Raw genomic sequence first — 25408 nt, forward strand, 5'->3', positions numbered from 1 at the left:
GGGGTGGTCAGGGTGCTCTCTAATTTCGTGTTTGTCCGCGAAAGGCGGGAAAGGATGGTGAACGAGAATGCATGGTGTCGCGTTCACGAGGGACGACACGGCATGACTGTCGACAATCGACGACTTACGCACGACTGTGGCTTACATAGAGGCGTCCCGACGCTGACCGCTGCCGTTGCCACCCCCACATTGCCCCCGACACCCTCCCTCCTACCCCCGAAGTCTTCCAGCGACTCCTTGGTCTTTCTATAATTCTGTATTTTTCTGTATTTTTTTAACGAAGATAAGAATGTATAAGCTATGAATTTAAAATGTAGTGATAGTAAAATGTAAATTTAAAATGGTTTTTTTTCTTTTTTTTTTTTAAAGAGAACTAAAAAATATAAAATATAATATAATTAAAAGAAAATATAATTATATTAATAATATAAATTAATAATTATTATAATAATATAAAGTATAATGAAAAATATAAAATAACATAAAATAGTAAAAAAGAATAATAAAATATAATATAATTAAAATAAAATATAATTATATTAATAATATAAATTAATAATTATTATAATAATATAAAGTATAATGAAAAATATAAAATAACATAAAATAGTAAAAAAAGAAAAATAAAATAAAATATAAAATAATTAAAAAAATAAAATATTTAAATATAAGAAGATGAAATATAACTGAAACTAAAGTAAACGTCTAATTTTATGGATAAAAAAATATGATGATAATGAGACTCTATCTTTCTTTTATTCTACGCTCTTACAAATCACCCTCCTACTAGCTAGGCTGACCGTAACTCGCCCTTTTCCCCTCGTGGTCACGAGGGAAGAAAGGGTTGCCAGGTCGAGTCATGCGATCCGCGGTGAAACGCGGTTAAAGAAGGTTGAGGCAAGTGTTAACCGCATTTATCCGTCTTTCTTCACGAGTCTTGGAATTCGGACTAAATCTTTCATAATTTCGCAGAAGATAAGTGTACAGTTGTGTCGGATTTCTAAATTTAAATTTCAATCTTATCTGAATCTGAGATTATTGTTCACCCATAATTTATCCTTCTCTTTCGGCGAAAATTGATTCTAATTGCTAACACGCGAAATTCCCAATTGTCATCCAATTTCTATATTTTGAAAGAGATAGCGTGAGTCACGTGTGGAATCACGTTCCAAGAAATTTTCGTATAATAATTATTAATTTTTAAAAAATTTTTGGAAGGAAAATACATGAGATTATTAGGACGAAAAATTTTTTGCGAAATTAATATAGGAAATATTAATCATTTTTATAAAAAAAATTAAAATACATACAAGAAATTGATTTTTACGGGCGCACGAGGAAGTTCCTGCCTGTATTCGCGTTTATATAGCAAATATCTCTGGATAGGAAATATTGAACAGCGATCAGTCGCTGCGTGTCGGCTTAAACGTAAAATATTCAACGAGGAAGAACGGACGATAGCGCGCGATATACGTAAGGCGTTTCGACAATCTACAACAGTCCCGCATGATGTGCACATGTGCACATATGGCATATATATAGGTTTTTAATACCAGGGAACATTAGGGCTTTCGAGTCGTATAATTTCCGTGCAAAAATAAAATTCTCCTTCTCGAAATGTTTTTTCTATATCGTGTCGCACGCACGCTTTCCCTCTCCTTCGAGACATTTTTTCTCCTCTCCTTTAATTTTATCGACCGGCTAATTCGAACCGGTTAAAATGGTTCGCTCGTGATACAGTGGCATACTTTGTAAGCGAGCTATTAAATATTAAATTTGAGATCAGCCTGCAATCTCGACGGGGAACGCGGATTTTATAAATTAAAAAAATTGATCGGCGTGTGTTTATCGACTTGAAAAATCGTCGACATGCGATAATTCGCCGACCTGAAATAATTCATCCTCTGTACCGGTTCTGTATCGGCGATTTGGATCTTACCACGCGTCGCGTTAAGTGTGTTAAAAAATAATATGTGCCACGTGAGACGAGATCGAGATTAAGCGAAAATACGAGGTCGCGCACCTTCGCGAGCCGTCACAGCCTTTCGCGATTATCTCGAACATGTGTGTAATCGCACAGTCCCGGGATGAGGTTTCTTTCGGATGGAAAAAAATTACGTCGAGCGAGTTGCACAGTTTCGCATTTTTCTTCAAATTTTTCTTTATGGGATTCGAAATATAAAAGTTCGAGGTCTAAGGGTTCATTATTATACGCATATTTCAGCCGGTGATCGATAAACCGGGTGGGTATCTTGCTCGCAGTTTATTTTGGGACAGAATCGATTCTGTCTGAAATTAAGTGCTCTTAAAAAAATATGTATATGTGTATGTCGAGTCGATTCGCCAGGATGACGCGTCGATTTTGTTTGGAAAAAATGTGAGCTTTTTATTCACGAGAGACTTACATGTCGTACATCGACGCGGTGCGAAATCTTCTGGAGGTCAATTTGCCGAACTGTCGCGGTCGATGGAGTTCCGAGGGTGATAATGATCGTAGCCTTCGGCGATGAGGTTTCACCTTTTCCACAGAAGAACGTCCGTTTTCCTGCGAATCCGACGAGGTCAGATCCTCGGTCTTCCGTTCCACTTCCGCCACTTCCGATCCATCCTTCGACTGCGACACGAATTGTATAAGTTAGTATTCATAAATATCAAAATGTTAAAGAATTTTTAAATTTTATAAAATTCTAAACATTTAAAAATCTAGATTCTACATAACATATAAAATCGAAAAAGATCAATTTAAAATTAGGTCAGATCCTCGGTCTTCCGTTCCACTTCCGCCATTTCCGATCCATCCTTCGACTGCGACACGATTTGTATAAGTTAGTATTCATAAATATCAAAATGTTAAAGAATTTTAAAATTTTATAAAATTCTAAACATTTAAAAATCTAGATTCTAAATAACATATAAAATCGAAAGAGATCAATTTAAAATTAAATTGTCTAGACATCAATAGGTCATCTTTTAAAGCGCTTTTTTATTGTTAAGAAAATTAGACATGCAATCGTTGTCCTTAATTAGTGAAGCAATGAAGCAGTTTATTACCCGGTATATCGTGTTCCTATCGTTATCCGAGACTTGTGATTTTAGATTCTCGTCATACACGCAAGTTAATGGATTCGGAGCAGTTCGTAATCGTCTATATACAGTTCTGTCCGCAAGTTTCCTCTGTCGCTCGTGAATCGAGCTGTACCTGTGGAAATGAAAATTAATTATGCTGATTGTGAGAAAAATTTTCGCAGATCAGAAGGGATTAAAATGACTCACATTTCGACAAGCGTCTGTTGCTGCATATTTCTAGATAATCGTTTACGTCCTCCTGCGCGATCCGAGTTTTCGTTCTTATCCGTAAAATCGTCGTTCACAAATCTGCCGTAATTGTCATTCGAGAAAATCGCTTCTCTTCCCGCAACGCTCTGCAAAATCATAGAGAGATATAAATGAAATTTGAATATATTTTTACAAAGATACATACGCGGTTCCTTTTTTTATTTAATATTTAGATTTTTTATAATTTTATATTAAAATTTGTTATAATTTAATTTATGGTATTTTTTAGATTTTAATATCTTTAATCCCTCTCGCGTTACTTTCGTAGATAAATTTGTATTACATTAAATATATGTATATATAATTTGTTTTTGCAACGGAATATGAATGAAATAACGAAAATAACAATGAAAATGAAGAAAAATGAATGAAATATAACTTACATTATATTCTCTATTTGTTATTTCCGGAGCTTTCGCGTAAGATGAACGGTAACTACCGCAATGCGAATCGAATGTCTGATTCAAAGTCTGATTCGCCTCTTGTTGCAGACGTTTTCGCCTTTGATACGCAGCCGCATATGACCTGCATGCACAATTAACAAATGTTAATTCAATTTGAGATGTGTAAATTGCAAATTCTCGCGATGTGAAGCCAATGATAATCCTCACCGAATATTTTCTTGCCGCGAATTTATCCGGTTGCTATTGCTGTCCAACGCATCCTTCATTTGCTTTCGCGAATTATTAGAATTGATGTATTCCAGATTGATGGATTTTTCACGATTTTGCGTAGTTATTTTAGGCCGCTCGCGTGTTGACAATATCGGAATCTTGGATTCTCCTCGGAGAGCAGTGCTTTCCTGTAAGCGCACATTTTGCACAATTAATAAATGTATATTCCATATATTTGTAATAATATATTGCATCATAATTTCATAAACCTCATATAGTAAAAAATAATTTATTATATTCTGGTGTATATTTATTATACACTTGTATCTATTATATACAGGCTCTATGATTAGTAGTAAAAGTATAGTAGTGATTCTATACATGAAGGAAATTAATTGAAAATATAGAATACAATTTATTTAAGCTCTCTGTATTTTTTATACGATTATATGAGCCTTTTACCTTTTCTTTAGCAACTTCATTAACGTTTTTACGATTTCGCGCTTTCTGTTCAAAATTATTGTCAGAAATCTCTCTGTGATTTTTAGCATCAGTCTCACCGAAATCGTACTGATTCGATGATGTGTAAGAGGATCGCAATTGCTCTTCGAATCTTAAATTGACGTTTGAGAACACTCCTGTGGAAAATCAAGTTGTCGTTACAAAACTTTGTTACAAAAGACACAATCAAACTAGTTAATTAAAATCGGAATTAGGGAAGGATTACATTACCCGCATTCACGTTCCGTCCGTTCGAGCCTTTTATCTCATTTCCATTGTCGTCCTGTAAGAAAATTGTATAAAAATTATTTAAATATCGAATCTGAGATAAATCACGGTGGGATATTCTAACCCTCGGCACTTTTGACAGGGACACATTTCCACGAACTGATATTTAAACGCGTTACACAATTATATTATTTTTAAAAATTTTGTATTTTGAAGTATGGACTCTTACTTATGTGTAAAAAAATTGAGTGGAAAATTGATATAATAACCTATATTATTGTGACAATTATCTCCTGTCCGTGACGTACCATCGGAATTAATTAAAGAAACAAATGAACGTGTCGCCGTAAAATGTTAAAAATATACTAGACATTTTATACAGGATATTTTTATATATCAATGACCTTATTAAGCCTGATAATCTCTATTAAAAGTTCGTCGACGAAATCAACTGATATGCAAATACAAATTGCGAAAAGATTATGTTATTGAATCGCACGCAAAGAGTACAATGTTTCTTTTTCGTGTTCAAAGCTCCTTACTCAATTCTCACACTCGACGGAGGAATAATAATTATAAAGGGTCGCGGCGGAAGATATGCAAAGTAAAACTCGATGGAAAAAAATGTATCGCACTTTTCCCCGTTTTTTGCTTTCTACTCTCTTAAGTGTTTGCTATTACAGCATTTGAATTGCAAAGCTCAATAACCCGACGAATAATATGTTACGATGACATCAGGAAAAATTGGCAGTACGTAAACGCCGCTATATATGGAGAATCGATACTATTTTATGAAAGTAATAACGTAATAATGTCAAAAGTCATTAATATAATCTCTTTTCATTAATCTATTACAATCTACTAGTATCGACCAGTCATACATATTCTTTAAGAAATACGTTAAGAGATCTCTGTGTGTTATAGAACCCTTTTGTGATATAAAATTAATTGGGTTTACTTGAAAAATTAATTTATAAAATTGCAAACGCTTTAAAAATATAGTTCCAACATTTATCACTTATATTACTATTTTTTTCTATTATTAATATACATATATGTATATTTATCTTTATGACCGCATATATTATTTTTATGTGAGAGGATTGTAAAATGGAAGATGTATGGAGAGATATAATGGAAAATGTAGGTCATCTTACGTTAGTTTGCGAAGGTAATATCTGCCAAGCGGTCGATTCGGTCTTAGATTGCAAACTGACACCAAGCGCGACGAGATTTGGTCTATCCATCCAAGAGTTTTCGCGGTTGTTTTCGTTCCTAGAAGAAACCATGTATTTCGATTTTACATAAATATATACTTTTTTGTATTGAATATCTCGGACGGTCCTCTTCCGAACTACCTAGGTAGCAAGCATACTTTGACGTTTAGTGACGTCATTTTGACGTTCAGTGACGTCAGTTTGCTACTTAGGCACTTACCGGGATGCTCTTCCTTGCGCCGATCTAGATGTGGCGATGATCTGACCTCTGGTGCGACCGGTACCAGGTGAGACCGAGCCGCTTCCCGCTACGATCCAATCGACATCGGGACCTGTTCGTAAAGAAAATCGAGGATAAATGTACATTTAAGTATTTACATGCATTTGTCATAAAATGTACATTTTATAATTTATGGTTTGTCCAAAAATTATATTCTTTCGATTAAACGCGGTTCTGCATATTTGCGCTTGATACAAAATTATGTGTGCTCTCACCAGAGAAAGAGAGAGAAAGAAAAAAGATAACACATGTAGTTGAATAGAACAAACTTTACGATTGCGTGTAGATAATCAAAATATGTATTATATGTAATATTAAATCTCGTGTTTTACATCGAAATATCACGCGGCTAAATATGAGGTTTTAAAATGTTCTTTAAACATACAAATACTACATGGTTTTTTCACGTATATGATTGTAAGAAGAATCAACATAAAATACTCTAATATATTATTTTACAGTATCTATTTTTGTTACAAAATTTTAATTTCTATTATAAAACGAATAGCAATAGAACAAAGTTTTTATTATCTTTTAATATATTTTCTAATTCTATTATAAAATAAAAAATGTTATTGTACAGTAGAGTTTCTACTGTACTAAATTACTTGATAATACAATTTCTCAGTAAATATAGAATATTCTACAATATTATTGGATGCTTTTTTTTAATATTCCAGATTCTCTGAATTTAAAGTCGATTTCTTCTTAGTGAAAATGTTAAAGGAGATTATCATTTTTGGCAAATTTCCAATGTGTTGTATCATACACCTTTATAACTAAGTTTTAAATTAAACTTCCATTGAAATAAATTTTATATCAAAAATTGTAGTTCACCTTTTGACTCCACAAAGTTTTGCGAAAAGTTTCTTTTTTAATTCTAATTCTTTAAGAAAATAATAGAAGCCTCGAGATTTTCGTTAAGGAAAAATCGTTTCCCAAATTGATCGGAGAATCATCTGCTATTAAAAGGAAAGTCGGAGTGATTTTGAGATGCATCCAGCTTAATAATAAAATTCAGTCTCTATTCGATTTGAAAATTCGATAATTCATTATAATTTTATTTTATCTACACGTATTACGCTTCTCTCGTTTGTTCCCGGTTATTATTACCCGTAGTGATCTGAACAGTCGATGAAATTTGCAAACCGTACACCACAAGGCCATCGGCCGACACCAGGGGTAGCAACTTCCTGGCCAACCGTGCTCTGACGGCAGCCAGCATTGCCTCGGCATCGGGATGTCCATCGGCCGCTTGTCTTCCTGCCTCGAGAACCTCCTGCAAAAACAATAGACCTTGTCAAATAAATTACTCTAATTGAAAGATTAGTTGCGCGTATTTAAAATCGAAACTTAAAAATAAAGCTGGTCCCAGATGTATTTTTCTATATGAAACGCCAGGCTACAGAATTCGAATTGCATTATTCATAAAATTTTGCGTTAGTTCTTCGGGTTTTCATACAAAAATATTAGCTACTGTATAGCTAAATTTTACAAAATTTAAATTTTTATTGTTTACAATAGATTTTTTATTGTAAATTATTTGATAATAATTTCTCAATAAATATCGAATATTCCGAAATTATTGGATGCTTTTTAATATTCCAGACTCTCTAGATTTAAAGTCAATTTCTCCTTAGCGAAATTGTCAAGGGGGATAATCATTTTTGGCCAATTTCCAATGCGTTGCATCATATAACTTTGTAACTAATGTAAGTCTTAAATTAAACTTCACATTAAAATAAATTTTATCTAAAATTAACTGAAAGATGTAGAAGTTCATCCCTATATATTACCACCTGAAATTTAGTTATCATGCCTAAATTTTAACTAATATTTTTTACCTATAGTTCAACGAAGAATTCTGTAGCTAAAAAATATCAGTTGCTAGTATACCTAATTTGTTTTCGAGTCATACCTCGGAATCATAAATCTGTCCTAAAACGGCTAAAGCATCGAGAGCAGCTTGACGTACTCTGCGTCGACGATCCGGGACCATCGCGGCGACTCGACTAGCCACAAATTCCAGCTTGAACTCGGTACTCGGAAACGTCACCAGAGAAAAGATCAGTAGCTGCAGCGCGTTCTCTCTCGTCTGCGAAGAACGGGGAGCGATGCAATTTTTCTTTAGATATTTCGCCAAACTAATTACGTGAGATGGACTTACTTTGGCGTTTCTAGCGCTTAGACAGTGAGGCTGCAGCAGCTGTTCCAGAAGGAGGCTGGGTTTCAGTCTGAGCATCGCGATCCTGGCCAGCTGCGCCGCAGCTGGACCACCCTGTCTGGCGAGGCCCCAGGCCAGCTGGGGCAATCTCTTCCTCAAGGCGTCTTCCGAGACACCGGCGACCACGACCTACAGGTAGAAATTACGAAACAGTCTCTATATAAGAATGTCGACACGTGGCGCGAAAAATCGACGACTATGGAATATAGCTAACGTTTGACGCGTCTATGCTGCGTCATAAGCCTCTATGACATTACGAAAGAATCGTAGAACATATTCTTCAGCTAAAAGTGTCTTCTACGCAACTTGCGATAGGATATACATGAAACATAGCCGTCCTTGCAACTTTTATACTGTAAGAATTGTAAATGCTTCTAGGATCGAATATCGATAACGAAAGCTTCATTCAGGAATCTCTTACGTGCGCGATATAAAAAAATTAATTTGAAAAAATAAGTAAAATTGAATAATTTAAAACATTTTCAGCTAATCTTAAAAATTGAACAATGGAACCTTGACGATTTTTCTTTAGCAAAAATGTCGAGGGAGGCCATCATTGTTTGCATGTTCCCAATTTTTGTCATTATATGTATCTTTATAACTAAATCTTAAATTAAAATTTTATTAAAGTAAACTCTACTTGAAATTAATTGGAGAAAATTATTGATGTCTCAATATTTTTTCTGAAGGAAAATTGTCTCAAAATAACAAGATCTATACTTGTATATTTTCGGTGTGACACTCTGTATATCGTCTTTTTCAAATACAAAAAATATATTAATTGTCAAGAGTTGCTTCTCGATTGGAGATATACTTTTAGCGCGCGATATACATGCGCATACATATAATTTATATAATAACGAGGCTCGGCGTTATCCGCCGACAATTACCTCGTCCTGGCAATAAATTAGCCGAGATCTTCGCGCATTTAAGGCTTGATCTTGACGAAAGTTACGAGGAGCTTACCTTCGCCACGGCGAAGCCGGCGGCGGCCACCCGGCAGCTCCTTTCGCCACCGAGCACCGCATGCAAGAGCGATCCTAATCGCGACTCTATCGCGATCAGCGCCGAGGACGTCCGCAGAGCCGACGCGACTCTCTCCAAGCCTCTCACGCGTGCCCGCCAATCGTCCTGAAAGAGCAAGACAACGTCTAATTAGAAGACGATTAAAAGCCCCGTCAAGCATAATGCATCGTAATAGTCATGTGATATCATATGATTACATTTCTCTCTCCTTTCCACGATGTGCTCCAGACATCTTATTACGATTTAATAAACACTGTCGGATATTTAAATGCAAGAAGTTGCTTATCTTATTTTTTTTTTATTTCGCTCTTGCTCTTCTTTCTTTGTATTTTCTATATTTTTACATCTCGTTTAAAATATTATTTTTAATGCACAGAGAGAATTTTCTCTTAGAATTTACCCGGAAAATCATGGTAATCGTGAGATAATATGGTACTGGAAAAATTTTATAAGATAAATATGATAATATTAATATGTATACATAGTAAATTTTACTATTTACTATTAATAATTAATCAGAGAAACTCTTATAAAATTCTTCCGTGTGTGTGATTTTCAGAGTAAATTATAAGAGAAAATTCTCTCCGTATATAATAAATAATTTGTTAGAGAGGAGAAAGCCTTCGATTCAGGAAGGCTCGAGAAGATTAATTTTTTTGCCTAACAAGATTGATTTTTCTTATCATTATATATATGCATATAGCCAACATTATATTTTCTATCTGTGCTCATCTCGCGTGCAAGTCTTCCAATTACACGTAATAAGGATATAAGCCGCACTTGCCTGTGTTTGTTATTCTTTGAATTAACTTCGCCAAATTGCTGAATCGTTATAAAAACGCTAGGTGAATTGTACTCGCGTGATTCATCTTTAATTACGTGCATATGTATATTGATTTCCGTCGATCTCACTCGAATCATTTCTATAGCCCGCCTAACCATTCGTCTCTGTCGAGGGAATAAAATAAAATTGCCGTATGTAAAAAGAAATTTTTTTTATTTGCGGGAAATCCAATTACGTGAGAGCGAATGAACGTTGTCGCTGGAAATTCACTGGAGTCCGACATTATTGATCGTCAAAGCGAGACCGAATGCAGTCGGTGCATCTGCATTCTCACCGCGTGTTCTCCTATCGAGCCCTAACCGCGGAATCGATACCAGGGTTAGCATCTTTTTTTCTTCTTTCGATATCTCTCGTAGAATTTCTCTGTGTAGAATCTTTTTAATATTCTGTCTTTTTTAATATTTTTAATATAATTTTTTAATATTCTCAAACGTCTCGTCAGACATGGCGAACAAATGACCGGCTGATTATGGCGCTTACAATGAATCAGAGAACGGCTTGAAAATTACATTCGGTCGTGGTGGTACAATTGCCACTTGATTTGCATATACACGGGAACGGGAACGTTTTCCTGGACCGAGCGACGTGGCACGCAATACGTGGCTAATTATTTTCTTGCACCTTTCTCCCCTCTCTCTGTCTATATTATTTCTTCCATGTAATGCGAGGGAAATCTCTCCCGTCGTTTTTCACCCTCTTTCACTCTTTCCCCTCCCATCGTAGAATATTCATACTTTGCTTTGGCATAAACTCGACTTTACTCTGCTGTAAAAAAGCGACGTAATAATTTCGACGAAATGCGTTATTCATTTTGCATTTATTTTCTTTTTCATGAATCAGTTTCGGAATTATTAACGAATTATGGGTTTTATTCATTTGTGATTTAATGGAGAGAAACTATATACAATGTACTATAAATGATCATTAGAAGATTTAATTTTCAAATAAATTTTACTTTGACACGCATTGAAAAGAAAAATGTTTAGGTGATTAAATCTTTCAACTAAATAATATTTTGTTAATTGAACATATAAAAATATTTAAATTAAATATAACATATTAAATCTAACAAAACGTGCATGTATTTGACTTAAATACTAATATATATTTAATTACAACAAAATAATAATTTAGTTGAAAGATCTAATCCAGTTAACAATTTTTTCAGAGCGTGTATGAAAAATTGATTAGGTGGTATTCAAATGAGATACTCATCGATTCGCGGAAAATTGGAAGATTATATACATTCAACGACAAATAGCGAACAAAATTTTATGAAACTTTTATCCGGTATAGAGAACCGACTTTAAAGTAATACGCGAGTAGGAAGTAGGAACCTGCAGGTGACATCGCATCAATTATGCAGCGCCTATAGGATGTGTCGCGAAAAGTCCAAAGTTGCGGGAAACATATTTCGTTTTTCCGGATACACAAACGACACCCCGTGGAAATCGATTGCGCGGGAGGGAGGATTTAGAGGTATTTATTTTCATAGACCTCTCTCGCGCAGACGAGGCCGAGGCCGCGCGTGCATTCATAAAAAGGTCTAGTGCAGTGACCTTGACGTCGGTCGCTGAATGAACACAAGGCGCACCTGTGACAATCGCGATCGTCGTTCGGGATAGCTGTATGTACATACATCTAGATAGATTCGCGGGCACGATAGAGGAATTTAATGGAGATTGATCTGTCAGCGAGTTGAAATCACTCTTTCGAGTTTGACGTATCGATTTTACATTCGAATTTTCCGAATGATTTCTTTCTCTTTAAAGAAGGTGTCACACGAGTTTCAACAGCTGAACTAACGGAATTAATTTATGCGGAGAACGTCTTTGGCCGTGAAGTTCCCCACTCAAACCTCAGGAGTGGACCTTCGTTCATCGATACCGAAAAAAATTTATTCATTTTTTCTACTTTGCTAAATCATCTTTCATTTGGAAAAATCATCTCGAAATTAACTCTGCTCGAAAAAAGACATTTGATCATTTTGAGACGCTCTAAGTAATATTTTATAATAATTATGATGATCAGTGATCAACTCGGGGCCGATGATACTCTAGATCCATCACCATCGCAATTGGTGAACACAAAACCGGTCAGTTAGTCTGTGTATAGAATTGGTAGAGGAAGTGCAGAGAATGTGTTTGCCTTGCGAGAGAACTCTAGGAAGAATTCGATCGTTCTGCTTCAGTAACATTTCTACGAGTATAAAGTATAAACGCGAAGTGATTATATATTTATGAATAAATCGCGTCTCGATTATGTCGAGGCAACAGAAACGTGCATTTTTCCGATTATTTCAAATTGTCGTCTGCCTCGGCGTTATCTTGTCGACGTTAAAATTGTTTATTATCACTATCGGAGATGAAGATAAACCTCTTCCCGCCGCCGATGAGTTGAGAAAGCTGTTGGTGAGTCACACACGTTGCATTCTATTAACGATATTGACGATGAGAACAAATGATAGGTAAACAAAACCGATCTCTGCCTAAGAGGAATAACGTAAATTATTTATATTTTAATTATATTATATATATTTTAATTTATAATTTAATTATTATATATAATTTATATATAATTATTATATATTATATATTATATATTATATATAATTTTTTATTTTTAAACATTCTGAATGAAAGTGACTACATCTTAAAGTACTAAAATAAAGCCAAAATGATATATGTACAATTTACGTTATATTTTTTCGATAAAAATAGACTCTTTTTATATCTGCCATGCTTTTAAATCTCGCGATTTTACATCAATCATCTTAGATCAAAGCTGAGATGGACAACACACGACGATTGTTGAACGTCGAAAGAGTATGCAAGAAGTACAATTTGGGCTCCTATCGAAAGCTCGCCGAGGATTCGTCGTTCAAACATCCGCCTGCGCCACAGTACACCGTCTTCTACATGGACAGGTTCATTATAAAAAAAAAAAATACTTTGACATTAATAAAGAATCGATTAAATCGATAGACCATGGATTATGCAATTTGCTGCAACAGGGTACACAACATATCCTACTGCCCGGTGTACAAAGCCGGCACCACGACCTGGCTCTACAATCTCTGCCTATTGATGAACGTGCCTTCGGAGACGTTGGATAACGGCAAGGAACAATTGTCGACTGTCGCTAGAAGGGCGATGCCGGAACTCGAGTACCCCGAGGCTGAACGGGTCCTAAATGCGACCAGAAGACTCCTGGTCGTCCGACATCCCTTCGAGAGGCTGTTGAGCGCCTATCGCGACAAACTCGAGAACTCCGTCGCCGGCCGGGAGCACGGAACATTGCACTTTTATCGCAAGCACGGAGCCAAGATCGTGCGGAAGTATCGCAGTAAGTCACGAGAAAGTAAAAGGGAGAAGAAGAGAGGGAAAAAGTGTGTGATCGCGATAGCTCGAATCCCTTCTTCATGCAAGCAAAAACTGTTATAAATAAATCTTTACATTCAACGATTTAAATATAATATTCTAACATTTTTTTCATCATTTTAAATAACGAAAAAAATGTGCGATTAATGTGAATTTTATATGGAAGATAGAGAGTGATGATGAATTTTTTTTCTTAATCTTCAGAGGAAAATTTCACGGAACCACGACCAGATCAAGTGATCCGACGTGATAATGTTCCACCTCCAGCAGGTGTGGAACCGACCTTTCGAGAGTTTGTCGATTACATGATCGATACTGATCTAGGAAGTTATGGCGATGATCACTGGATGCCGTATTATCTTTATTGCACTCCCTGCCTCGTCAAGTATGACATTATCGCGAATGTGAGTGAATCCGCGAAACCACGTATTCATCGTCTGTAATATTTAACATTAAACATTTCTTCGAATTTTTTTAATAAATTTTTTTTAATAAAAAAATTCTTGCTCCAAATTAAATTTTCTGTAAATGTATCATAATTTTGTAGGTGGAATCGCTGTGGCGAGATCAAGTGTACGCGATCAATAAGTTGGGATTGCAGGACAAGATTAAGCCTAGATGGAGGCATAGTAATGGTCACGTCAACGCTTCCAGGATATACTTCCGTCAATTAAACGGAGCGACTGTGCGAAAGCTTTACGAGAAGCTAAGACTGGACTTCGAGCTTTTCGATTACTCGCCCGATATTTATTACGAGTACGCCACGTCCACGGATTAATTCAAAGTCCGATCGAATGTAAATCGAGGTCACACATCTCCGCGCGAAGCTCTGCACTATAGCGTCTAGCGATCTATCTGTATGACGTAATTTTCTAATAACGACACATAAAGTGCCGCGATATGATGCTTGATATGAAAACAAGTTCTTCGTGTATATGAGATTAAAAAAAAGAGGAAGAAAAAGATACGTTAAGGTTCTGTGTACGCGCGCACACGTAACCCCGATAATTGATGGAGCTTAAATCACGTTACGTCACGCGACGAAACTTTTGTCGACGAGAATCGATCGACCTACTTCTCACCCGTGTACTAATGTATCGGACCGGCGACCTGTCCTAAAGTCAAGGGTCCCCCGAATGAGCATGTTAATCCTCGCCGCGAGTCCCAGAAGCCGAGCGTTACCCTGCCCTGGCGGAAATGATACCAAATTTTCGCGTAAAAAAGACATCAATGTCTTTGAGATACATTAATAAATACGGATATGATATATTTAGTTATATATTTGCACTTTATATTAGTGCTATCATAATTCGAAAATTAATTTACACAGAGAGAATTTTCTTTTAGAATTTGCCCTGAAAATTATGGGACAATATTTATAAGAGTTTCTCTGATTAATATTTACTATAATAAAAATATTAATATTTACCACAGTAAGATATATAATATGTTCGATTAATTTTAACATGTATATAGTAATATTTACTATGCACATATTAATATTTTTTATTACGTAAACTCTAAGAGGAAATTCTCTCCGAATTTCATGCACGAATAAATCAATTATTCTCGTCCTCGCTTTAATATCGTCAATTTAACTTGACTTAATTTATATTATTTGAGAAATTTTTTATAGAAATTTAAAAATGTATATAATTTGCTAATTATTTTTTAGAAATATCTTAAGAAAGAACTATGAAAGACATCTCAATATGAAACCGTAAAAGGTCTAACTGTTGCAAACTTTTATAAAAACTTTTATAAAAAAATTAATTATATATATATATATATATATATATATATATATACAATAAATTTACATAATACCTTAATATAAAATATTTGGTGTACTTATATTAACTTCGAGATTATTCGGAAATGATTTTGCTTTCTGAATCCACTCACCTTATTGTGCAGATCGTCCAGCACCTCTTGACCGACCAACCCTAATTCCTCCCAGCTAGGTTCTCGCGGTTTTCCCTCGCCCTCGCTGCTGCTGCAAGTGACACTTCCGTTCCCCTCCGACGCGCTCTTCCGGTCGCCGGAGCATTGACCGCTTCGTCCCCTTCGTCCTTCGCCGTCGTCGAAAATGCGCACGTCCTCCCGTTCGTCGTCGACGAAATCGCCGCCAACCAGGCGATCTATTCGCGCCTCGCATTCGCCGTTAATCGGCGACCCGAATGGCAGATTGTTGGAAAAATCGCGGGTAAAATTGCTCTGCTCGATCGATGCCTTCCGAACGTCTTCATTCGAGCGTCCTCTCTCCATTTCGTCGTCCTTATTTTCTTCAGTCGTCTTCGAACGACTTGGATTCAACAGCTTTGTCGGCGATGAAGTCTTCTCTCGTCGCGAGGCGGTTTCGGAAACGCTTTCATCGATCACGTGATTTCCTTCAAGGATCGTTTGTTCTCCCCTTAATGATGCATTCTTCGGGGTTGCAACTTGAGCTGCCTTGGACACGTTATTTTCATTATCCTTGATCAGTTTATCCTCTTTATTCGCTGAATACAAAGTTGTTTGAGCTAAAGCAGCGTCTTCCTTCCTCGACGTCTCGTTAACTTCTTTCGAACTATCATTCACCTTGGAAAAAGCTTTATCCTCCAAAACTGCTTCGCCGCTTTTCCTATCTTTTTTACTTCTCTTAGCTTCTTCCGTAGAATCGATAACGATGAGAGGACCGTCCGTTCGTGTGAGGATACTCTTCTTAGGACTCAGTTGCGCGTTGTGAGTGTATTCTCTCTTGGGGCTGCTGGATGCCGACCTGGAAACCCTCTTCGATCTTCGTTTCTCTCCCGCGTAGGGACTACAGGGCTGCGACGATGGTCGTCTCCGATTCGTCGTTTCCGGCATCTTGGTAGCTGGCGATACAGGAAGCGGGATCCTCGTCTTAGGTGTTATCTCGATCGATTCCGTCTCGTCGCTGTCGGGTGTCCTCAACTTGACGATCTCGCCGCCGAAGCGGACGCGTCTCGGCGTCTTCCGTTTATCCGAGGAGGCCGAATTCCCGCTCTCATCCTCCTCCTTTTCCTCCAGGATCGTCATCGTGATGGCCGTCTCTTCGTTGAACTTGATCTCGGTCTCCAGAACAACTCTCGCTGGTGGTATCGCGCCTTCATCCTCTTCTTCAGCAATACCGGAAGTGTCGCTGTCGCTGTCCCAGCTCTTGTCCAAGGTACGTTCCTTCGTGTCGGGTTTGACGATATCCCGCGCGCGATTTCTCTCTCGCTTCTTCTTGGTCGTTGGCTTGATGTTGTAAATCTTGGAGAGAACGTCGATGTTCTTTTTCAGCTTGTCGTCGTAATCCGCCAGGTAGCTCTCGAATTCTTCGTCGCCGACCTCATCGCGAATCTTCATGAGGGATTTGAGAACGGCCTCCTGGTGCGGTACCTGGACCAGTCGTGCGGCAAAGGCGATCGTGGCGTCTTTCAGGATCTGCGTGGTCGGTGGAGGACTGTCGGAGGATGGAAAAAGCAGCAGCGGAGCACTCAGAATCACCCCCGTTGTCACGTTCGTCTGAAATGGATTGTGAGCGTCCGGTCGATTCAAGCCGTCGTGAAGGATCTGTAACGAAACGAATTTTGCATTTAATTTTTATTCACAATTATTATTGTTAGCTATCCAATTATTGTTTAACTTAACTTAATCTTTAATTTGATTTTAATTTCATATTGAATATTAGAGAAAATAGAAAAAAAGCTTCTTTTTCAGCGCATTGCGGCTATTTACGTTTTTGACCACGCTGTCTTTGTTGGGGGTGTGAATGAGGTAGACCCGCAGCGCGTCCAAGGCGCCCTTGCGTACCGCCGGCGCTGGATGCCCCAAATTATTGATCAGCTCCGGCACCACCGGTTGCATGACCTTGTCAACGACATCGGCATTCAGCGTCGGTAGAACGTCCATTAGCACTCGCAGAGCGTGCTGGCGCACCTCCCATTCCGGGTCTCGAAGTCTCTCGGAGATCTCAATGAAGGTGGCCTGAGTGTCGATCTCGGATGGAAACCTACGCGTTCGCACCTGGCCGGAAAAACCGCGAATTGCAAATTTCAATTATATCTCCAATAAAAAACCAAAGTGCTTCAATTTTAAGAATTAAAAAATACAAGCATAAAACATGAAATAAAATATAATTAATATAATAAAATATATAATAATATAATAAATGTAATTATATATAAATTATATATAATTATATAACACATATTATATATAATTATAAATAATTATGTATAATTATATAAAAAAATATTATTATATAATAAAATATGATTAATTTAATATATTTGATCTCGACGCGTACTACGTGTTCCCAGAGTGGAGTCAGCTGTATCGTTTGTCCGGACGGCGGAGCGGACGTCATCCGACGTCGTAACTGATGACGATGACGACAGCCTCGCCTCGCCGACGAGCCATCGCCCTCGGACAAGGGTCTAAGGTCGTAAGTCGATGGCGGCACGGGATCTTCCTGGGGCTGCAGCGGCCCCGCATCTGTCGAGCCTGTCATAGATGACGACAAGCAGCCGGACATATCCCCCTACGTCTCGTCCTTCAGGAACCACCGATTATCCCTCATCATCTCCCGCGATCGCGAATCCGACGACGCCTGATCGCTCATCGATGCTTCCGGTGTACATATACACACATAAATCGCACATGCAAGTCACTGTGCTAGAAATTGCATATGAACAAGAGCACGATTTTTTCAGGAGGGGACATTTCAAGTAGCAAACTGACGCCATTAGACGTTAAATAACGTCATTTTGACATCTAATGACGTCATTCGATGTCAAAATGATATATTTGAGATGATTCAAAATACTTTCAGTTATTCACAGAATTATAATACTTATAGAATTTGAAATTTTTAAAAATGTCTTTTTTTAAGGAGAAATATTCAATTTTTTGCTGATTCCAGGGAAGGAGGCAAATATCTCCTCTTACCTTTCCCTCTGTGCATATAAAGTCGTATAAAATCGCTCTATGATATCGATATATATATTCACTCGTATTTTCTATCGTAAAAACCTTTACCTTTGAACTTCAAATTAATATTTGCATATATTTTTTCACTCGTGGTTTATATTAACATATCGCAAAAAAAGCCCGAGCTTTAAAACTGAATATCAATAATGATGATAACGGTTTATGCAAGGAAGGAAGGAATAGATCGATTCTTTCTACAAAGTTAATTAACTAGGATTGTAAAGACCGGATATGCTGACATAAGGGTATGCCAATTTAACGATCGACACGTAATGCCGAAGTTCTCATATATTCCATCGTGTTGTTCCAAATTGCGGCAAATATGCAGTTTTATTTTCTACGTAATAAATTTTTAATTTTTAATTTATAATTTATAATTTTAAATTTATAATTTACACACTTTGCACAAAATATAAAATTGTCAAATATAAACAATCTTGTTAATGTTTACAAAATATAAGAATGAAACTAAACGCTCTGTCGTGTTTGCAGGTGTACGAGATTGTGACGTCAAAAGAGCGGGAAACCGGAAAGGGAAAACATGCAACTTGCCCGCGCAAATCGCGCATTAAAATTTAATTTAAATATTCTAACATTTGATATTAATATTCGAACGCGAGATGTCAAGTCTACTTCCTCCTAAACATCCGTCGAAGCTTATTCCGCGATTCCTTATTTGCGACGACTCTGCCCGGAATCAAGAATTGGCGAATGATTGACGTTTGTTTTGCTTCCGGCATATCGAGAGAGGCGCGATTGACGTTACAAAAGACAGTCAAACAGGTCGGGAGCGATTACTTTCGAAGCAAGATATGCATATTTCACGGACGAATAGATCATAAATAAGGAAGACTGATCAAAACACGTCAGCCGCACGAGATGTCATTCATCGTTTCGTGTCATGAGCTCGCTGTATATTCATATCCGCGATTTATGAGATGAGATTTCCGTCTCTCCTCTATTGTCGAGAGATAATAAATGTTCGAATAATTTTAAGATTGAATAAAATATATATATATATCGGGACGACATCGCGCTCGGCACGTTATATTGGTATTTTTTTTTTTTAACGTTAAAAGTCTCGCAAGAGGAAAACCGCGAAGTTTATCATTAAATCTCTCACGACACGAAACTCTCAAGTAAAAAAAGTAGTACACACGAAAAGCGATTGCATAATTCGAAGAAAGAACGTGCGTATTTTTTAAAATATATTATACATGCGCTGGCTCAAAATTGTGGGAGACCAACGAAATCACGCTTGATAATGATTATAATAATCATAAATTTTAGTCAAATGAATGTGTATTTTACTAATATTAATCGAGAGATGAAACTGATAATCTACTATTTTAATAAATTTGTAAGAATCAACAAAAATTTGCAAGATAATAAACTCGACTGTATAATTAATTATTATCTTTCTATCCTTTTTAATCCTAACTATTTAAAATTTTAAATTAAAGAATTAAAATTTTGGAAAAACAGGGAAAAAGGTCTAAAGACTTTGGAGATATTCTTTGATTTTTAAAGATTTAAACTCGATTTAACAAAAATCATTTATTTAAATTTTATCTTTTATATCATATGTATAGTTTTCGCAAAATATTTAGCGTTACAGAAACAAAACATATTTTTATGTTATATATAATATAATACTCATGTGTGTGTGTGTGTGTGTGTGTGTGTGTGTGTGTGTGTGTGTGTGGACAATATTGTAAATCTGTATGTTTTAAAAATTCAAAATTTTTTTATATAAGGAAAAAAGAGAATAGAAAGACAGAAAAAATACATAAAACTAAATTAGTTAGCACATCAAATCGAAGAATATTAATATTAATAAGAAATATACAATTTTAATATGCATTAAAAAGTTATGGAATTTTCATGTGACTTTTCAATTCGACGATGAAAAAAATTGTAACTTAATTTAGTTTAAGGAAAATTATTTTTTTACATCTCTTTTATAAAAATTTATAGGAACCAGTGCACTTTAATATGAATTTCATACAAGACCACTTGAAAACTAAAGCTAGGTAACGAGAATTATTTAAAAAATATTTCAGATATATAAATAGCAATCGAAAAATTGAGTGTAAATATCTGAAAATGTTACTCAAAATGTTACTTTCCTCTTCTCGCTATCGTCAAATCTTTGGCGAATTATTGTGATTAATATTTCGAACAGATATGAGAAAGAGCGCTTATTTGATAGATAAGTATGAGAAATATTTTTAAAAAATATTTCAGATAAAACAGCAATTGAAAAATCTATTGTAATATCTGAAAATGTTGCTCGAAATGTGACTTTTCTTCTCGCTATCGTCAAATCTTTGGCGATATTATTGTGATTAATATATTAAATAAATGAGAATGAGAGGAAGCGCTTACTTTATTAAACAAGTATAATGAGAAATAAAAAAATTTCAAGTAAAATAGCAATCGGAAAATTGATTGTAAATATCTGAAAATGTTGCTCGAAATGTTACGAACTTTCGTTCTCGCTATCGTCAAACCTTTGACGATATTATTGTGATTAATATTTTGAACGGATGAGAAAGAGAGCAAGTGCTTACTTGAAATAAGTATAATGAAAAATATTGAAAAAAAAGTTGAGATGTGAGAGAGAGGAAGCGCTTACTTTAGATGAAGCAGCGGAGAGACGCTCCAGTACAAATAAGCGAGTACACTCGACCGCGGCCGGCATGTGACTAACTTCAGCCACCGCGGTTCTCCGCGAGGTAAGGTGCTTCGCGGAGTTAATATCGACCACCCCCGTCCATCCCCCGCCTCGCACTTTGGCGAGAATCGTCTTATACTTTACAGCGAGCGATAGCGTCGCATATACAAGTGCCTGGACGCAAGATATATTGCAAAAATAAATTATTACCCCAAACTATCTTCTTCTTTCGTATGAAAAGATAAAGTCTCGTGGCGGGAGAAAAGTTTGCGCGCGCTTTCGCGCCGCGATCGATTAATTATTTTTATACCTTAATGGCGTGTTAATGGATTATATTTTAATGCTATGTTAAGATCGATGATGAAAACGCAGATAGATGAATGTGCGGACGCGACATCGATAATATTTTGTTAAAAGATGTCATATATTTGATTAAATTTTATTACGTTTAAATGTTGTGTATATATATCCCCAGGTAGAATATAACATTCATGACGTCATAATAATTTTATTCATCACTTAAAAGTTATCTTGACAAAAATGATAAAAAGATTATTTAAAGTTGACAAAAGGAATTATAGATTTAAAAGCTCCCTAATATAAGATATATAATCGCTTTATATAATTCTCAAAATTTTGTTTTCCAAAATGACTTAAGTGACGTCATTATGCCATTATGTTCTACCTGGCGCCATCGCGCGCGTCTCTTTTAGACGGTAAAATTCTTTGGTTTAATGATGAAAACAAAGCACGTGATTCTGTATATATATTCGCGAAGTTACTGAAGATTTGACGAACTATAGCTTACTTGTCCAATATTTACAACGCGTCAATCTTGCTTTAGACTCTGATTAATCGTTTCATTATTCAGTTTAAGTCGAGCTTCTCCCCTACGACCTATCAGGGAGAGACGTTTTTTATGCCTACAAGTTCCCCCTTGCATAACACCATCTAAATGACATCCCGACAACGTAAGAGAACCGAGAAATATTTATCTTGACGGAGTATACAAGTCGTAAAGGTTTCTGTGTATTTACAGCAATAAAAGCTACGACTATATATGTCAATGAATGCCCGAGGCGGCACGCGATATTCATGAAATTGAGCACCGACAATATCGAAATTCCGCTACAGGTATATAAGCCAACGCGCTACACATATACATATATTTACAAACGTGATTATAGAGAAATGATTCGAATAAATGAGGTTTACGGCGAATGTAAAAACATTGGACCGTGACGTGGTTGATCGATTCCGCTCGGAAAGGCCCGGTTCGTATCGCGCGGAGTCTCTTATCGGACTCATTTATGCTATTAGCGGTACACCCGCATATACATCATTGCAATACAATCTGTTGATTTTACCGTTTTCTTGGAGAAAAAAAAATCGTCTAACGTGACAAAATACAAACTTCTTTTACGATCGATTCGCTAGAGTCTTTAAAGATTTTTCGCATAATCTGAATCGAATAAAAATGGACTATAAAAATTAATGCCGCAAATTACTAGAAAATTAAGACTGAGGAAAGCAGGAAGAATATATGCATTCATAATATAAAATAGAAAGTTGCATTGAACGCACGAAAAAATATATAGACTATGGAAAAGAAAGAACAGATAATAATCCTTAAGGTTCGCCAGTAATAATTAATAAAAATCTTTCCTCAATGGTAAAAGAAAGAACTTAGTTTTCTTTTTTTTCGAAATGTAATAAATATACAGTATTTATATACATTGTAAAAACGGATATTTTCACGCAGTAGGAAGCTTGGTCAGTGTATCCGCGTATTGAAACTCTGAACTATTTTCGTAATCACACATGTCCAAAGCGATAACGCAGCTTTCGTGAACGACTCTTTTACTGTCATTGAGGTATTTGTTCAATATCTTGTAGCACTCAGGAGTGGCAATGGAACCCAAGGCTTCCGCGCATTCATGCCTGACCATCTCGTTTTCTTCTGTATTTTCTAATGATGCTCGCAATCCTGGCACAGATGCCTCTTCTTGAAGTTGTCCCAGAACAAACGCTACCTCATGTTTGAACAAAGCACTACCAGCTTTCAAACCTGTATCACATAAAGGCAAATGATTAATTATTACTCCATGCTTACTACCTTTCCTTATATTGGAACAATATAATTTCTTACCTTTGGTAAGAGCAAGGATGCTTTCCTTGGTGCCTAAATTTCTCAATGAAAACATTGCCCTGTATCTATCAAACAATGACTTGTTTTCATCTAATAAAATTTCTTGTAAATTATCCACATTTGTTATATCAGCCGGAGGTGCTGGATCGACAGTCGAGTATGGATTATTTTGTAAGTTCTCTGTATTAGTATTAGATTCCAACCACTTCAATCGATCCAAGGCCAACTCACAGGTTTCTGCTACCTCTGGTACAGGATCTTTGCGATATTTTTCCAATAATGGAATTACACTTGGCTCACCAATAGCACCTAATGCCTCTCCTGTATAAATCACATTAATTTTTTTATCAATTCCAAAACAGGCCACTAATTAAGTGACATACCAAATACACACATACCTGCTTCATGACGTACCATAGGTTCTTGTGACAGATCTTCCAATACATTTGTTAAAATGCTAATCGCTTTAGGATCCTTCATCTGACCCAGGCAATATGCAAGCTCATGCTTTAACAGCGCCGATTCGTCCTTAAAGCATCTACTGATCTGATTTATTGCCGTTGCACCACCAATATTCTTCAGGGTAAATAACGCTCGGAATCTTTCTTTCAAAGGCCTGGCAGAATCATTCAAGACTCCGCCTATGGTTAAAATAACGCTCTCACTTGCTCGTACCATTTTCAGTAATGTTTATTAAATGGTGAATATTAAAATCACCAACATAAAGGAAAACAATTTATGTACAGATTTACCTTAAAAATAATATATATAAATCAGTAATCATAAAAATAAAATTACCGGTAATTTTAACCTAAATCATATAATATATAACACAAATATGTTTAAAAATTGATAAATATTTGTGTGATTTCTTACCATATCAAGTAAAATTTATAACTGGACGTTTGCCTGTTTTAATGAGATAAATAAATGAATGCAATGTTGTAATTAAAAATTATAGTTACAATAATACTTCACGTGATCACAGATTAATAGACAGATCGCCAAAGGTCTGGATGCAGTGTTGTTAGACGGGCTAGGTTTTTTCGCGCATGCGCATTGAATGTAGTATTAATGAAGTAGTCACTCGCATGAAATGGGGTCCTGATTTCCCCCTCTGTTTAATTTTTCTTAAATTATTGAAAATTTTTTAAAATAATTAATGAATCGTATAATTTTTATTATAAATATAATAAATTTAATTAAAAATGTTAAATATAAACATACAATAAACAAATAATGAAATTATAAAATATATACATATACGTGTACCTATGTTATAACATACGTAAATTACGAGTTTAGTTTTTATTTATACAATTTATAATTTGAATTATTGATTAATTTTAATATACATAAATTATAATAATACACTTTTATATTACATATATTGTAATAATTTATTTATTTTTACGTACGTTCAATTTATCTGTTTCCTGCGATTCCGCCAAAACTCCGTGGTCCAGGGTTTTGGTCCGTAGTTGCGCGCGCAAACATCATACGTTACTGTAGTCGTCATGGTTACGTCACGGTAATACGCGCATGCGCGAAAAAACCTAGCCCGTCTAACAACACTGTCTGGATGAAGGAGAGACCAGCATTTCTCACTGATTTCAGCGCCATATCGTAGTAGTAGTCAATGCAGTAACTATTAATACGTTCCCAAGATAAGAGCGTCTCATGCTCATGAACTCGTCCGGCGGCATGTACGAGATTTATCTTTTCGTAGCGTTCGCGTATTTCGGAAAGGACAGAATTTTATGATGTTATAAATAAATAAATAAATAAAATATTAACCTGACCTATTATAATTATTTTTTAATAAATGTTTCATTATTATTATCATCTAAGTCTAAGTCGTTTAATTAATTTTTAGTTTTTTAATAATTAATTTAATTTATTCTAATCATTTTAATATGTGAAAAATACTAATACGTATACGTTTTATAATG

The 25408-nt window shown here is 35.9% G+C and overlaps 3 protein-coding genes across 4 annotated transcripts in view; 1 reads left to right on the plus strand and 2 right to left on the minus strand.

Moving 5' to 3' along the window:
• The window catches only part of LOC114946075 (uncharacterized), a 31861-nt gene extending 8969 nt beyond the window's left edge, over positions 1–22892 (minus strand). For both annotated transcript variants that reach the window (XM_085488623.1, XM_029322490.2), the window contains exons 1-17: positions 21269–22892; positions 17948–18267; positions 17377–17664; positions 15556–17211; positions 9367–9531; positions 8344–8529; positions 8095–8271; positions 7290–7455; positions 6117–6228; positions 5837–5954; positions 4683–4734; positions 4413–4588; positions 3948–4138; positions 3720–3861; positions 3274–3422; positions 3052–3199; positions 2406–2614 (exon numbers count right to left, since the gene is read on the minus strand). In XM_085488623.1, coding sequence (XP_085344749.1) covers positions 2406–2614; positions 3052–3199; positions 3274–3422; positions 3720–3861; positions 3948–4138; positions 4413–4588; positions 4683–4734; positions 5837–5954; positions 6117–6228; positions 7290–7455; positions 8095–8271; positions 8344–8529; positions 9367–9531; positions 15556–17211; positions 17377–17664; positions 17948–18175 — 4163 coding nt within the window. In that variant the 5' untranslated portion in view covers positions 18176–18267; positions 21269–22892. The remainder of the gene's footprint in view (positions 1–2405; positions 2615–3051; positions 3200–3273; positions 3423–3719; positions 3862–3947; positions 4139–4412; positions 4589–4682; positions 4735–5836; positions 5955–6116; positions 6229–7289; positions 7456–8094; positions 8272–8343; positions 8530–9366; positions 9532–15555; positions 17212–17376; positions 17665–17947; positions 18268–21268) is intronic.
• Positions 11858–15388, plus strand: LOC114946078 (carbohydrate sulfotransferase 11). The gene is made up of 5 exons (XM_029322495.2): positions 11858–12681; positions 13048–13196; positions 13284–13615; positions 13855–14054; positions 14198–15388. The coding sequence occupies exons 1-5, from the start codon at positions 12532–12534 to the stop codon at positions 14426–14428; spliced, it is 1062 nt and encodes a 353-aa protein (XP_029178328.1). The 5' UTR covers positions 11858–12531; the 3' UTR covers positions 14429–15388.
• Positions 22893–22968: 76 nt separating the features above from the next.
• nero (deoxyhypusine hydroxylase nero) lies at positions 22969–24501 on the minus strand. The gene is made up of 4 exons (XM_029318130.2): positions 24333–24501; positions 23855–24208; positions 23457–23777; positions 22969–23375 (listed from the first exon to the last, which is right to left on the minus strand). The coding sequence occupies exons 2-4, from the start codon at positions 24132–24134 to the stop codon at positions 23062–23064; spliced, it is 915 nt and encodes a 304-aa protein (XP_029173963.1). The 5' UTR covers positions 24135–24208; positions 24333–24501; the 3' UTR covers positions 22969–23061.
• Between the last annotated feature and the right edge of the window lie 907 nt (positions 24502–25408).

Source organism: Nylanderia fulva, unplaced genomic scaffold (assembly GCF_048542155.1).
Source record: "Nylanderia fulva isolate GAGA-0341 unplaced genomic scaffold, ASM4854215v1 Scaffold7, whole genome shotgun sequence".
Lineage (NCBI taxonomy): Eukaryota > Metazoa > Arthropoda > Insecta > Hymenoptera > Formicidae > Nylanderia > Nylanderia fulva.